General features: G+C 46.7%; 1 protein-coding gene across 5 annotated transcripts in view; it reads right to left on the minus strand.

Annotated features, from left to right (window-relative positions):
* Nucleotides 1-290: 290 nt before the first annotated feature.
* ASTN1 (astrotactin 1) overlaps nucleotides 291-14,627 on the minus strand; it is a 299,363-nt gene continuing 285,026 nt past the window's right edge. For 3 of the 5 annotated variants that reach the window (XM_077901789.1, XM_077901787.1, XM_077901788.1), the window contains exons 22-23: nucleotides 7,947-8,130; nucleotides 291-4,064 (exon numbers count right to left, since the gene is read on the minus strand). In XM_077901789.1, the coding sequence (XP_077757915.1) occupies nucleotides 3,827-4,064; nucleotides 7,947-8,130 (422 nt within the window). In that variant the 3' untranslated portion in view covers nucleotides 291-3,826. Of the gene's footprint in view, nucleotides 4,065-4,094; nucleotides 5,462-7,946; nucleotides 8,131-14,627 lie in introns of those variants that run through there. The other 2 variants (XM_077901790.1, XM_077901791.1) reach the window with 2 other exon arrangements.

Consider the following 14,627-nt stretch of genomic DNA (forward strand, 5'->3'; position numbering starts at 1 on the left):
CTTGTCTGACTCACCAGCATACCCTTGGCACTGCACATTGTGTGGGAAATACAGCAGATACGCACTCAATACATTTCATCGCTAATTGTCTGGATGGTGATAGGATGAGAACCATTACTACTAACAACATGTTTAGAATTTGCTTTTTTTGTTTTCTTTTTTTTAGTTAGGATGACAGGCTGTAAGCCTATCTGGCACCTGACCATTTAAGACTGGTACTGTCCCCATCCCATGGGTCCAACCAGATCATTCAAATTCTCAGAAGACACACAGTAACATCCACACACCTGACACTTACTAACAGCTTTGTTTATTATTTAGTTGATTATTCCATGTTTTTGTTTTTATACTCGTAGAATAATTCTCTTTGAAACAATACTGTTACACCTGAAGTTGGTCACATTATATCTGTTCTTCCTTCTATAGTCAGAAAGTGGGGTTTCTTCACGCTCAGTTTTTTTTTTAATAGAACATTTGAGTATCAAGAAGTGTGCTTAACTAAAAATAACAAATGGTCCAAACTGTGGAAAATAGTCACATACTCAGTTAAAGGTCTAATGCTATTCCGGGGAGGTCACATATGTTCAAGAGGAAACACCGTGGTCTTGTGGGGAGCCCAGAGCTGGGTGCGTGTGGTGGGTATAAGTGACTCCCTAAGACCTGTTTGGCAGCTTGGAAGTTTGAGGTTTATTTTTTTTATTTTTATTTATTTATTTTTTTTTAGAAGTTTGAGGTTTAATACTGGTCTAGTACTGTTACCTTTTTTAGTCAGGATAGGTCCCTCCAGGCAAGCTCTGGAAACTGTCATTAGGATGTGACCGATGGTGTCTTCCCAGGGCCAAATCCTGCAGTTAAATCCTCAGAGGAACTTAAAACACTGACTCTTGCCTCACTCACATTGGCCTTACTTTTAACCTGAAAGTCCACGGGACCCAGCCATAGAGGCTGGGTGTTATATGTGTGTTATATGTGGATAGTGCATGTACGTGTAATGTATGTATGTACCGTGTTATAGTGTATGCGTATGTAGTGTGTGTATAATGCATGTGTGTATAGCGTGTAGTGTGTATATAATGTGTGTGTGATGTAGGTGTACAGTGTAGGTGTGCTGTGTGTATAGTGAATGTGGATATGTGTGTGCAATGTATGTGTATGTGTATGTTGTGTGTGTACAACGTGTGTATAGTGTGTATATGTATGTATGTGTATAATGTGTGTGTTGTGTATATGTATGTATGTGTATAATGTGTGTGCAAAGTATTCATTGTGTGTGTGTACTGTGTGTGCATGTGTGGAGGTGTGCATGCAAGCACATGTGCCATGAGGGGACACAGGGGACAGGGAGGGAGGAAGAGAGTCATGGAGAAGGAAGGGATGAAGGAGGAAGGGTGGGCCCGGAGAAGAAAAAGATAAAATGGATGAAAAGCTGGAGGGGCTTGGGGGACAGAGAGGAGACTGGGAGAGAATGAGCCTCCTTTATGTTAATAAAAGGGAAGGAGGGGATGAAGAAGGGTGACCCTGACGCCACTCTCTGTTCTCGCTCTGCAGGAGGGGGCAGGAAGGCAGCGCAGCCTCCCACTGTGCACGGTGGAGCAGGTGTTCTGGGCAGATCTGAAAACGGGGGCGGCGGGGCCAAGACAGCAGCAGCATAGACCGTGCTTCCCTCGGCCTGGCCCGCTGCCTGGGCTCCTGCTGCCTGTTGCGGGGCCTCTCCGCTGCCGGTCAGGGATGTCCCTTTAGGCCTTTTACCCAAGGCCCTGCACTCACCGCGGTGGGAAGGCCGAGGTCTCTGTGGGCTTTCGCTCTGGAAGTGGAGGCATTTCGGAGGCAGGTCCATTCCAGAATGCCAGATGAATCTTCCCGGCTGTCTATGGAAAGGAGCAGGGAAGGGAACCAGGCGACCTGGACTTGCAGTCTTCCCCAGGCTCTGCTCCCTGGCCCCTGGGGGGGCTGCTCACCCATCAGACCTGGCAGTCCCAAAGGGTGCTCTAGCTGCGGGGGTAGGGATATACTGTGGGCACCTCTGTCCCAGGCGGGCCTGGCGCAGGGACAGCTGCCTAGCCAGGTCCCTGTGGAGCTCAGAGATGGGACAGCAGCATGCTACAGGCACACTGACATAGGCTAGAGGCAGATAACTCCAGAGTCCGACAGCCTGAATTCGTATTGAGGCCCGATGGGGGTAGAGGAGGCATTTGGGCAAGCTGTGTGACCGCTCCTTGCCTCAGGTTCCCCATCACTGAAATGGAGCCAAGAATAGCACTTCCTTGGTGCTGGGGGTGCGGGGGTGCTGTCGTGAGGACTGTCATGAGTGACCTGTGAAGTGCTCAGAGTAGCGTGTGGTACATGTGATCTGTCATGACTGTTTAGAACATAATCAATATAGTTCAATATAGATCCTGCCTCTCTTTCCTGACCTTTCTCTCGTGCTGCCAAACGAGGAGCCCTGGTCAAAGGCAGGGTGGCTGAGAGTGTGTGTTCAGTCCTCTGAGGTGTGTGAGGACAGCTAAGGCCGTTGCTGGGCCACATGGCCCTCAGAGCTCTTGTGGAAAGGCTGGGCTTCCTATCAGCTGGGCCGCCACTTACAGCCATGGCAATGACACTGGGATGGTGGGTGGAAGCAAGGGCCCAGACCCTACTTGTGGTCAGGGGGCTTGCCCACACAGAACCTCTGCTACTTCTGGCAGCTAGACGGGAGGTGAAAACAGTGGCATTCTCCTGTGGATGGCCACCCAGAGAAAGGATGTGCAAAACTAGCAACATAATTAAGCAAATTTAGCAAGGGAGAAATGGACACTAGTGTTTTGTGATCAGTAATAGCTTTAGTTCACTGAAACACTGACATGGAGGTCTCATATCAGCTCCTCCTGGACCGGAGGAGGCATCGGCCCAGCCTTCACTGTCCAGGGTGAGTGATGCGGGCACTAAAGAGAATCCAGGAATGCCATGTACATTGGTGGTCTGGAGAACATCATCTTGAGGCACGGGAGTTATTAGAACAATCAACTCTACTTCTTTTCTAGAATGTGACTGCTAACTCCCTAGTTTCCCAGTAGACTGTTTTGAAGGCGCATTTGACAGGTAGAGTTTTGTTGCCTCCTAAAGATATCATACTGTTTAGAGGAGAGGCAGAGATCTGCCAGAGGGAGATTTCATCCCAATCCTGTCTTAAAATGGGTGAGGACCTAAAAATCCCAAAGGCCAACTGGGACCCATATCGGAGGCTCGGTTCATCTGTGAGGTGTGAATCGAGCAACAGGAAGGCCTCGGGGGAGCCATGAGGCCTAACAGAGGTCACCCTCCCAATCTTCCCGTGGTCATCTTTCTCTGTGAGCAGAGCTTAGGCTCCCAGAGTGAGATGCTTCCTGAGGAATGCTTGAGGCTGGGGCCTGAGGCCAGTCTGGTGGCTTTCTGACCTCATTTCTGTCCCCAGTTGTAAGGGACTCAGTTGAGCCCAGGATGCCTCAACCTGATAGACCTTTCATGGGAAGCATGAGAGAACTCTTGAGCATTGTGATGAACCTCTTGGGGAGAAAAAAAATGAAACAAATCAACTGTCAAACAAGCCCCCAAATAATCCCCTAAAGAGAAATGGCACTGCATGAGGCTGCTGGTTGGCAGGTCTACTGATCATGCAGATGGAGAATGTCATACCAAAGAAGTTCTACAGGGAGCAAGGGTCAATTTCTCCCTGGTTTAGATATTGTCTCTCCCTGGTTTAGAGGTTTTAATGTTCCATTAAAAAATATTAAAAATCCACAGACCAACCCAGATGTTCCTCTCCTCTCTTCCTGCTTCCTTTTGGCAGCCACCGTCTGGCATCATGGCGCTAGATATCTTTGCTGTCCCCATAGTCGTTGTAAGGGACGCTCAGGGTCTGCTCCTCGCATGTCTTCCTGAGGTCTCGGCTGAGCTCTGACCAGTCCAGTCCATAGGGCTTGATCTCGCTGTAGCGGCAGCCCAGGTACTTAAGGGAGCCACGTCGCAAGCTTATCTTGGGTTCCTGGAGGAGGCCATTGCACCAACTGCTGAGATCCCCCAACTGGGAAAGGATGAGGCCAGCTTTCCTATGGATTGAGCATGGAGGACATTGACATTAGCAAGAAGAGAAGGCGGGCAAACAGGCACTGTTAGAGTGAGACTCTAAATTCCCTGAGGGTGCAGTCTGGTGTGTCCTGCTTCCTGTTCTATCATGGGCACTCAGAACAGAGGGTCTTCCATAAATATCTGTCAAGCAAATGGATGGTTGGATGGACGGATGGATGGATGGATGGATGGGAAGATGGATGGATAGAAGAATAGGCTGGCTGTGCAAAGTGGGACAGGCATGGAAATGAAGGAAAGAAACAAAATGCCATAAGGAAAAATAAAGAAAAGAACTCATATTTTAGTGGGAATGGATGCCCTTTTAAAATCAAAGAGTTGGCAGTTTTGAAAGACAAATCAAATCCATTTTCTTTACAGCCAGCAATTTACCATCATTAAATGACAAATAACGTGTTTGAGTGAATATTTCCCTTCTCAAAGCTATTTTAGAACAACTAAGCAGAAACAGCTGATATATTGAACTTTGGAGGGTATCAAATGTAACTAATTCTGCCTGTGTGGATGGAGTGTCGGTGAAAAGGGTGAGGACAGCATGCCCTCCCTGCACACTGATGCAGGGCCGCTCCTGGCGGGACGTGCAGACTCTTGGAGGCACACGTGACCTCACTGGCCTCCAGGTGAGCTCTGGCTCCACTCGGCCTTCGCCTCTGGAAAGCCAGGAGGCCAAGGCTGCTGAGACCCGATCAAGAGGAGGGGGAGAGGAGGGCCATCGCGGGCCTCGGGGGAGAAAAAGGAGCAGTGGAGAGCGAGGTCGCTCCAAGTTTGCACACACTGGGGCCCGCACGAGAGTTCGATGGCCCCGGGGCTGTCACTGCAATCGTCCTGCCGGGTGCACAGCCTTGTCACCCGTGCCCACTTCCGGTGTCAGAGGCAGGGACACTGTCAGCCAGCTACTGTCAGCCTGGTGGGCTCTGGTGCTGGGCCCTTAGGAGGAGTTGGTGGAGCAGTGTACCCCTACTCGGCTGTGTTCCAGTTGTTCTTCAAACCCATAAGCGCCCCGAGACCCACAGAGTGTCTCTTCTTTGAAGGAGCCCCCGGGAGGTTGTAAAATGCCATTCTGAGAAGCTCAGTGAACAGCATCCTTGTGCCATTTATCAGCTGTGAGGATAGCTTCTCATGTGAAGAACCAACTCTTTCCTAATTCAATCAACATTTCTTTCCAGAAAATGGAAATTGCTGCACTCGGTTGAGAATGACCTTTTAAAGAACAATAAGCACATTCGTTTCATTCCTCCTCTTCTGTCTGGCCGTGACCACCCGGAGGGGTGACCTCACTGCATTCCTGGGAGGACGTGCTGAGAGGCGCAGGGATGATGCTGGAGGAAAGGTGTGGAACTTCAGCAGCAGCGTCCACGGGCTGAAAGAGGATGAGGTCAGGGGAGGGCAGTCGCATTTTCTCCCAGTCCAATGGTATGTCACAGGAAGTCAAACACTCCCCCTTCTCCCGCCCCCCACCCCCAGTATCTCATGCAGATGGCCCCTCCTCTGCCTGTTGGCCTCTGCGGTTTGGCCATGCAGGCTTCCAAAAGTCGTCAGCAACAGGGACTTTGGTGGCCCTTCCTCCTAATTTATCCCACTGCATGTCATGAGTGTTGACAAATTCTTGGAAGGTGAAGGGAGAGGGAGTGAAGGGCGGATGAGGGCAGCATGTGCATCATCCTCAAATAAGGACACCGGAAAAGAAAGGATTCCATTAGCCCATGGACATTTTGTGGCTGCTTTCATAGCTCACTTTTGTTTGTTTGTTTGCCTGTTTTAATAATAATTAATTTGGGGTTACCCTTGATCATCCCCCAGCCTGTGGATTGCTTCTTTCTTAGCAGCAACGCAACCAATGTTGTTCTCAAAGTATTTCAACCCTCAAGTCCATCAGGAGGCCTCCATGAAATTAGGGGGATGGATATAACTGAACTGAGGGGGGTCGTTTCTGCCTGCCTGAGGGGAATCCATAGCCCACAGAGTCTCTTCTGCTCACTCTCAGAACCAGCTCCAAAGTGGGTTGATGCTTCTTGACCCTTTCCTGTGGTTCTCCCTGAGATCCATGACACTGGAAAGTAAAACTTGACTTCCACAAGCTAATGAAATTACACACTGTCTTCTAATATATAGCCTTGAAAAACCAGCATCACGCATGAAAGGGCCTCCAGGGAGGAGACTCTGGGAAGAGAATGTCAAGTCAGCAGCATGCCTTACTTTACAGGGGGATCCACACTTCTTCCCCTGCTCACTTTCTTTATTAACCAATTTTCCTTCTGACTCTTGAGTTACAAGAGAGAAATTTTAAAAGCGATCCTAATGCCCTTGGAAATCAAGATGATATATGCAATGTTAGTGCTATTCAAATTGTGACATTTATGTTCCCTAACCAAGAACTGTATATATATACTCAATAAATGTCAGAAGGAGGGAGGCAAGGGAAGAGGGGCAGCAGGGAACAGGGAGGGAGGAGAGGGAGGCGGGAAGGGAGCTGGGGTGGCGGGGGGGGGGGCAGAGAGAGGGGATAATATTAGGCATTAAGTAATAATGAGGACAGGAGTAATACAATATAGGGCACAGAGGACATATCTTAATAGGTACCTACTTTCTAAGATGGGGTTTGCTTTTCCCTGAAACTGAGACAAAACAAATGCTAAGTCCCTTATATATTTCCTGCTATGTCTTCATCCATAGCTGTGGCATCTGTTTGCCCGAGGACTACCAACCTTTATAAACTGCAGGAAATAATTTATAGAATGCAGAAAGATTCTTCCTTAACTTATACTTGAAATCACTGTATTTTGGGAGATAATCCTAAACTTCGTCTTTTTTTCAACAGTAAGAGAATAAGAGGGAATGTCCTGAACAATGGTCTTCTTGGAGAGGTCATCAGAGCCACACTGATCCTGGGTCTCCCACCAGTTTGATCAGAGTTCAGATGGATGGGACAGCTTTGGGGTGATACTTTCATGCAGCCTGTTGGCAGGAGGGTAAGAATTCTTTAAGTGCCAGAGAATTCCATTTTGTTGACTCTTCATTTTCTTTCCTTCTTTCTAAAAATAGTGCTTGTATTCCCCCCTTTTTTTCTTTATGAATTTCTAAATAATTCAAGAATATATAGGCACCAACATTCCATGTGAAAAGTTTCTTTCGCTGAGTCTATCTGAAAATTCCAATATTTCCCCCGAAATCTGTTCTTGTCGGAGCAGGAGGTATATAGCCATGGAGCAAAATGAAGATGGTGTCTGTACACATTCTTCGTGCCTCTCCTTCCAAGAATGCTGTGTTGTAGAACCAAAAAGCAGTAGGCACTGAGTATTGAAAAGCTGTAGCCTCAGGGCCAGGGGACACTAGCAAACACTATACTGTCCTAACTTTGGCCAAGGTAGATGTCAAGGTGGGTCTTGGCCACCACCATGTTGTCTTTCACATGGATGTGCACTTCAGCTGAAAATATGTCTGTATAGTGCATATTGTATATGCAAAACTCATTCGCAATAAATATTTTTGGATAATCTCTTCAATAAAATTCCTAATTTTCTCTCACAAGAGACTAGGCTTCCAGCTCCTACCTTTTTAGAGTTTAGAATGCTGTGTCAGCATGATAAAGAGGTGGGTAAAACAGGTCAAGGGCAAAGATTTTTTCAGAGTTCAGGAAATGTATTCATGACTTCCCTACTTAAATACAGCTTATCCAAAACTAATCTATATGAGCTGAGCTGTGTAAAAGCACAGGACTTACTTCTTGAAGCACCTAAGCTCACCGGGAAATCTTTGTGAATTCATGGTGCAGCATTATAGTGGAGGAGGTACAGGATTTCAAAGAACTGAGGTCTTTATAAGAAGCAATGGAGTTTCTTGGTTACCTGGGACCTAATTCATCCTCACACCGCCAAGTGAACTCTCCAAAACTCTCATAGTGCTGGTTATAATGGTAGAGGACTCGATGCAGGGTGGGGGAACCCAGATCCAGGAGGGTATTATAGGCCGTCTGTTGCTCCTTCCCACTGGTATAGCCATTGAAGAGATTGTAGATCTTGTCTGCTATTTCTGAGGGGGGCAGAAAAGGCAAATAAACAACATTTTAAATACACGTATGTATACACGCAACGTATACGTGTGTATATGTACATTGATGTGTGTATATATATGTATTTACATGTGTGTGTGTGTGTGTGTGTGATGTTCCTTAAAGTATCATGAACTGGCAGCCTGGAGACTGTGGTTTGAGTAATTCACTTTATTTCAGCCCCATCGCTTGTGGTTTTCTTTTCTATAAAACAAAAACCTTCAAATAGAATATCTCTGAGGTCAACTTCAGTTATAATATTCTTTGTCTCTACCCATGTTTCCTGAAAATACAGTGCCTGGGGCAAAAAAATCTCAGATTCATCCTTTATTGCAAGTGCAATCCCGGGAAGGCTGGAGGGAGGACAGAGGAAATGAGGTGAGAAACGAGGCTGAGTGTATGTAGGGAGTGTGCTTAGGAGCAGGTGGTATGTTTTGCAGGAGAGGAAGCTACTGGATTCCCCCACCAGTGCATCCAGAGGGAGAATGGCAGACTTTATCCTCAGCTCCCATCTCTGATTGCTCGGTTGGGACTTTTCATGTCTGCCGTCATGGGGCATTAGCTCCTCTGCACTTCCAGGTTATATATATGCTTGGGTACCAAGTGGGTCCTGCAAAAACACAGGGAAGCCCTGGGCAGCAGGGGCCAGAAATTTGGCTCAGAGATGAAGTGAAGGACTGTCAGGTGATGTTTGAGCAACATGAAGAACCGGGAGTGGCCACAGTCCCAAAAGCCACTTGGCCCCATGACTGCAGGAGTGCAGAGCCTTTACTAGGGCTGCCCAAACCGGATGTGAAGACAAGCTTGCAGATTTGTGGTAGCACAGAAGCTGAATCCAGTACATCTTGCAACTCCAAATGAGTAATCTTTCAGTTTAATTTATAACTCTTATATTTCTCCTCCAAGGCATACATTGCTAAGACTGAACTTGGTGATGTGGCAAAGTGGCAATGAATTTGTATAGCCTTGGCATTTTTTCCTATGGAGCTTGAAGCACTTTATCATTAAATGTTTTCATATTAAACCTGTCAGAAAGGAGATTTGTTCACATTTCCTTCCTCAACAGCTGGGAACTGAGATCTGGAGAGCAGAACGTTGTTTCCAATCCAGTGTTAAATCTGGGGATGAAGAAACTAAGTCTAAGCCTTAGAAGTCTTGGTTTCTAAGCCAGAGCTTTGTCCACTCGACCCCCTGTTAGCCAAAAGGCATGGCAACCTGATTCCTTGTCACAATTCCAAGCAAGTTCAGGGCTCTTGGTAATGATAAAGTCATTGTTGAAGGGGTTTTCTGGGTTGGAATGAAGAAAATTTCCACCTCTACTCTGTCTAGACCTTGCAATGATTTCTGTGCTTTTCTATCTTGCCCATTGCCTATGAGGACAGGAGCCAGACCATACTTCTTCTATGTTCTCAGTGGCTAGCATAGGGCCAAACAACATAGTAGATTTAAAAAAAAAATGTTAGTTAAATGAATCTTTAATTGATGATCTTTCCAGGGATAACTCTCCATCCCAAGCTATACCAGTCCTTTAGCAACCAAACTCTTGTAGCCAGCACCTTAACTACATTATAAATAACTTCAGCCTAGAAATTCATTTAGATTTTCAGGATTTTAAAATTCTTAGGTTGTTAAAATAGGATCAATAGATAAAGTGGACAGTGCCGTAGAACATGAAGATACTCAGTTACTTATCAATGGCTTATCAATTGGCAAGAACCTTACATATATGAACTCCAGTCCTCAAACCAACACTGCAAGATGGAAAAGAATGTCCCTATCCTATAGATGAGGACGTTCAGAGAGAGACCAGGTCACCTACCTGTATAGCCAGTGTGAGTTGGAGTCAAGATCGAAAACCATGTCTATCTTCCATCGCTTGTTTTTTAAATATTTGATTTATTTATTCATGAGAAACAGAGAGAGAGAGAGAGAGAGGCAGACATAGGCAGAGGAAGAAGCAGGATGTGGGACTTGTTCCCAGGTCTCCAGGATCAGGCCCTGGACTGAAGGCGGTGCTAAACTGCTGAGCCACCTGGCCTACCCTCCATCGCTCTTTAGTACCAATGCTCAGGGGATGGTAGTGTTTTGCCAATTTAAGATATAAGAGGCAGAGTCTTGGGAGATGCAAATCTGGAGTAACTGTTTCTCGCAGAGGACTTGTCCTAAATTGGCCCATAGATGCCAAGTAAGAGGGAGTCCTGGTAAGTATGCAGGGGCCTCGTTTCTGGAGTCAGAAGCTGGAGGACTAATCTAAGAGCTGTGTTGTTTTCAGTGGGAGGAGGGGAACATGTACTGAGAGATAAAAGACCAGGGGAGTAAAGACGTGGGTTATCAGACCAGAGCCCAGATAGGAAATTCTGGGATTCCCTACCCCCCGCCCCAGTCTTTTTTGTTGATACCTCTCTGTTCTTATTTCTAGTGTGGGAAGTAGCATCCCAGACCCCAGGCCCTGGTTATAACCATCTCCATCGAGGAGTGAAGACCGCTGAGAAGGTGTTTTCTGGTATATTTACTATTCTCATAACGCTGTTGTAATATCTAGTAATATCTAGCTAGAGCCAAGGCTGATGCTTCCCACTGGCAGCAGCACATGTGTCTGTGACCAGGTGGGAAAGGCCTGGGCACCACTGTAAATCTCCTAAAACCAAGATAATCTAACTCCAGGGTGTGCTTATAAGCCTGTATCAGTAAATGGGATGCTACATTCAGAAGGATATATGCTGGGTTCCTAGTGCATGAGTATTTCTGGTTCTTCCTATTTCCACTGAAAAAAATGTAGAGATATTATTTCATTAGCTTTCACAGCATCTCAAGAAGTCACTAACTCAAAGAATGGAAAAGAATACAAGGTATTTTTAGTTTTCATTTTACCCAGTTTTCAGCTTCACAGAAGTGTTGGGCTACCCAAAATAGGGATCTGTCTTCCCTGTCTTTAAAATACATGACAGGAATAGTGAAAATGTAAATGGAGGGATGGCAGGGAGTCTACAGGCATAGCTTCATTACAGAAAAGGGAAGCTGAATTATTAGTTATTAGAAAGGAACCAGTACCTCTCAGGCAGCAGAATAAACCAACAGGGTGGGCACTGAAGCCCTCAGACCCAGAGGTATGGTCAAGAACCCGCACCATGGCGTCATATGAAGGTGGGCTCCACCACACTAGCTATATGGCTTTGGGAAGTTACTTAACCTCTCTGGGTCTTAGTTTCCTTTCCTGTTCAATGATGGTGAATAATATACACCCTCCAAGATTATTGTGAGACTAAAAGTGATATTAAAGTAAAGCCTTTCTTCAGCACAATGTCTGGACCCAATAAGCATCCATTTATTCATTCACTCAATACAATTTTTCCTGAGTGCTTACCATGAGCTTGACATTTTTCTAGGCCTTTGGGCTACGTCAGAGAGAAACTGACAAAATTCCTCACCCTGGAGGCACTTACAGTCTAGGGGTAGGAGGCATTTCAGCAAGCAATATACATCTCAGTAAAATACTGGTCTGTAAGGAGGTGAGAGAAAGGCAGGCAGGAGAAGGGAGCATGGGAGTGTTGTGCAGGGCACTGGGATTTTAAACAGGGTGGCCGTGTTGGGTATCATTGAAAAGAAGACCCTGGGGCCAAGAGCTGGAAGAGGGGAGGAGACGAGCTGCAGGGCTATGTGGGGAAGAGCACGTCAGAGAGAAGCAAGGCCAGCAGAGAGCTCCTGGCCTATGGGCAGCACATTTGAAAACAGCAAATAAGCCACAGAATTTGGAGTAAGATGAGTTGAGAGGCGAGCCAGACAACAGGAGATATTCTTTTATTATTATTATTATTAGTAGTAGTAGTATTTATGACAATGATGAATTATTACTGGTTCTCCATGAGATCATGCTTTCCCCAATGCCAAGAGAGAGACCTTGAAACACAGGAGTCCAAGAGACCGGGCAGATAGTCTGATTTGAATAAGAAGAGTGACTCTTGGGGCAGATGTGAGCTTTGCTATGCCCCAGCAGCAGCTGCCCTTTCTATTATGAAATTAAGAATCCTGGAAGGTATCTATGCCTTCTAAAGGCTTTGATGCTATGACAAAAGCTTCCCCCAAACGAAAGTCCTAAGTCAGCATTTTCATCAGTGCTGGGACAGGGCTGAAACCTCAGTCTGTCCCCAAACCGAAATAACTGACCACAGAATTCCCTATGAAAACCTGAGGGCAATGAATCCCACCTGGCTTCTCTCCTTGTCACTCTTGGCGCTGTCCACACAGTGAGGCCACTCCCCACCCCACCCTGACTCTGCCCACCCCTTTCCCGGGCAGCCCCTCCCCAGGCTGCTCTGTGCTGCCTTTACACCCAGGACTCTCAGCCTTGGGAATGAAACGTGATTCTCCACGTGGAAGGCCTGTGAAAGCACAGGTTGTTGGCTCGCTCTGGAGTTCCTGATCCAGTAGATCTCAGGTGGAACCTGAGAATTTGTCTAACATGTTCCAAAGTTGGTCTGGATCACACTTTGAGAACCACTGCTCTACGCTAATTCATTCTCTCAAGACTTCCTTGCTTCCTCTGGGACCAGCAACATAGCAAACAACTCTCCCTTTTTACCCTTGACCTTTGCAAACACTCTTCCTTTTCTCTGTGTTCCTGTGTTGGCAGAAACCTGCCTGCAGCGTTCGCCCACACAGAGGAATCCTCCCATGCCCCAGGTTCTCAGCCCCTCAGGACCTCCTGCAAACAGTTCACTGTCTTTCTATATAAATGGAAAAGTCCTGCTGCCTTAAAAACTCACCTGCCTCTTCCTATTTTCCTCTGCTCGCTTCCTGACCATTGTTCTTCATCCATGGAAAATTCTGGCATGTGGTTCATCTTCTCCACTTTATTTCTTATCACCATTTTGCGTCACTTCACTGTCCACATGAAAGACCCCTTTAAGACTAGGGGACACCCCGTTGCCCACCGCAACAGCCGCCAAGAGTCAATCATCACGTCTGAGACCTTCTCCAGCTTTGAAATGGTAAATCTCTGTATTACATACCGTGAACACAGCCTCCTTTCAAGCCTCCTGTACTTCTTCCTGCCATCAGATCTATCCTTCAGCCCCCAGGTCTTCTAGCTCCACCTCTAGGCATCAGCTCTCTATATACATCCTTCTCTACCTGACATAATCCACACCGCCCATGGCCTGGGCCCTCACCCAACTTCCTCCATCGTTTGCCTCTTCTCTGTCTTCATATAGGATGTTGGGGTCTGCCGGGGGATAGTCACAAGCCATTGAACTGGGTGGTTCTGCTTGGGCTGCCTTGGGGGTGACTTTTTTCTCTCCTGCTCCAAGGCATCAACGAATCATTTTGGTTCTACCAGAAAAATAATTTAGAACCAGACCACTTCTCACCACCTCTCTCATGAGCATCCTCTCTCCTCTGCCACTGCCATAGCCTTGGCTCCCCACTTCCATCTCAGATCTGTTCCTTGGAATCCATGCTCACAGCACAGCTGATGAATGATCCTGTGAAATGCTAAGCTCATCTTGTACCTCTTCTGCTTGAAGTGCTCCAGGGCTTCCCTTCTTCATCCCAGGTGGAATCCCCATCCCTGTACTGGGGTCCCACATTATCCGCCCCATGGCCCCTGGGAGCTCCTCTTCACCTTCTCTCCTCCCCATCCCTCTCCACCACATGGACTTCCTTTCTTGCCTTCAAACACACCAGGCATCTCTGTCTTGCTGCTTCTCTATCTGGAATGATCTTCTCCCCAGGTATGTGAGTGTCTGCCTCCTTTACTCTCTTCCCAGTTAAAATTCTGCCCTCTGCTTTATGTATCCCATTTCCCTGCTGCTCAGTCTCCATAACACACATCACCACCTGAAATATTTGTTTTACTGTATTCTGGAGTTTGTCACCTTTACTGAAACCCGAAACTGGAAGGTAGGGGTTTTTCCCCTAATACCTAGACCATGTATTTAGTTGGGGCTTAATATATGTTGTATGATTTGACACACTTATGGAATCTCATTACACAATTGTTGAAACTAAATTCTGAGTCTAATTATGGCTCTTTCTGTAGAATCTTATCCCAGGGCTCAACAAACGACAAAGGAAGGAAGGGACAAGAATTTATGTTTGGCATCAGGAAAGAAAGATGGATGTGTGTGGGGGGGTGATGGATGAGAGCTAGCCTTCATTTAGTGAAGCTTCACAGGGAACTCTCACAACGTCATGCCCCAGCCTGGAGACGAGGCTGGTCTGAGCACTGACGCTAGCTTGTTCTCCCCGGGGAAGGGTGCTTTCAGTAGAACACTGGTAGAAACTCACTTGCTCAGTGGCTTTGGTGTCACGATGTAGTAAAATTCTTCACAGGAAGTATCTGGTTTAGGAAATGTGTTCATATGAGGAATAGTCTGACTTCCTGCTGGATAATTAGGAGCTGAGGTCATGCTCTGGGTCACTTAAGAGCTAATTCCCGTTTGTTATTAGGTTTAAACTCAGACCCCAGTGAGTTTTATTT

This window comes from Canis aureus, chromosome 6, assembly GCF_053574225.1.
Source record: "Canis aureus isolate CA01 chromosome 6, VMU_Caureus_v.1.0, whole genome shotgun sequence".
Taxonomy (NCBI): Eukaryota; Metazoa; Chordata; class Mammalia; order Carnivora; family Canidae; genus Canis; species Canis aureus.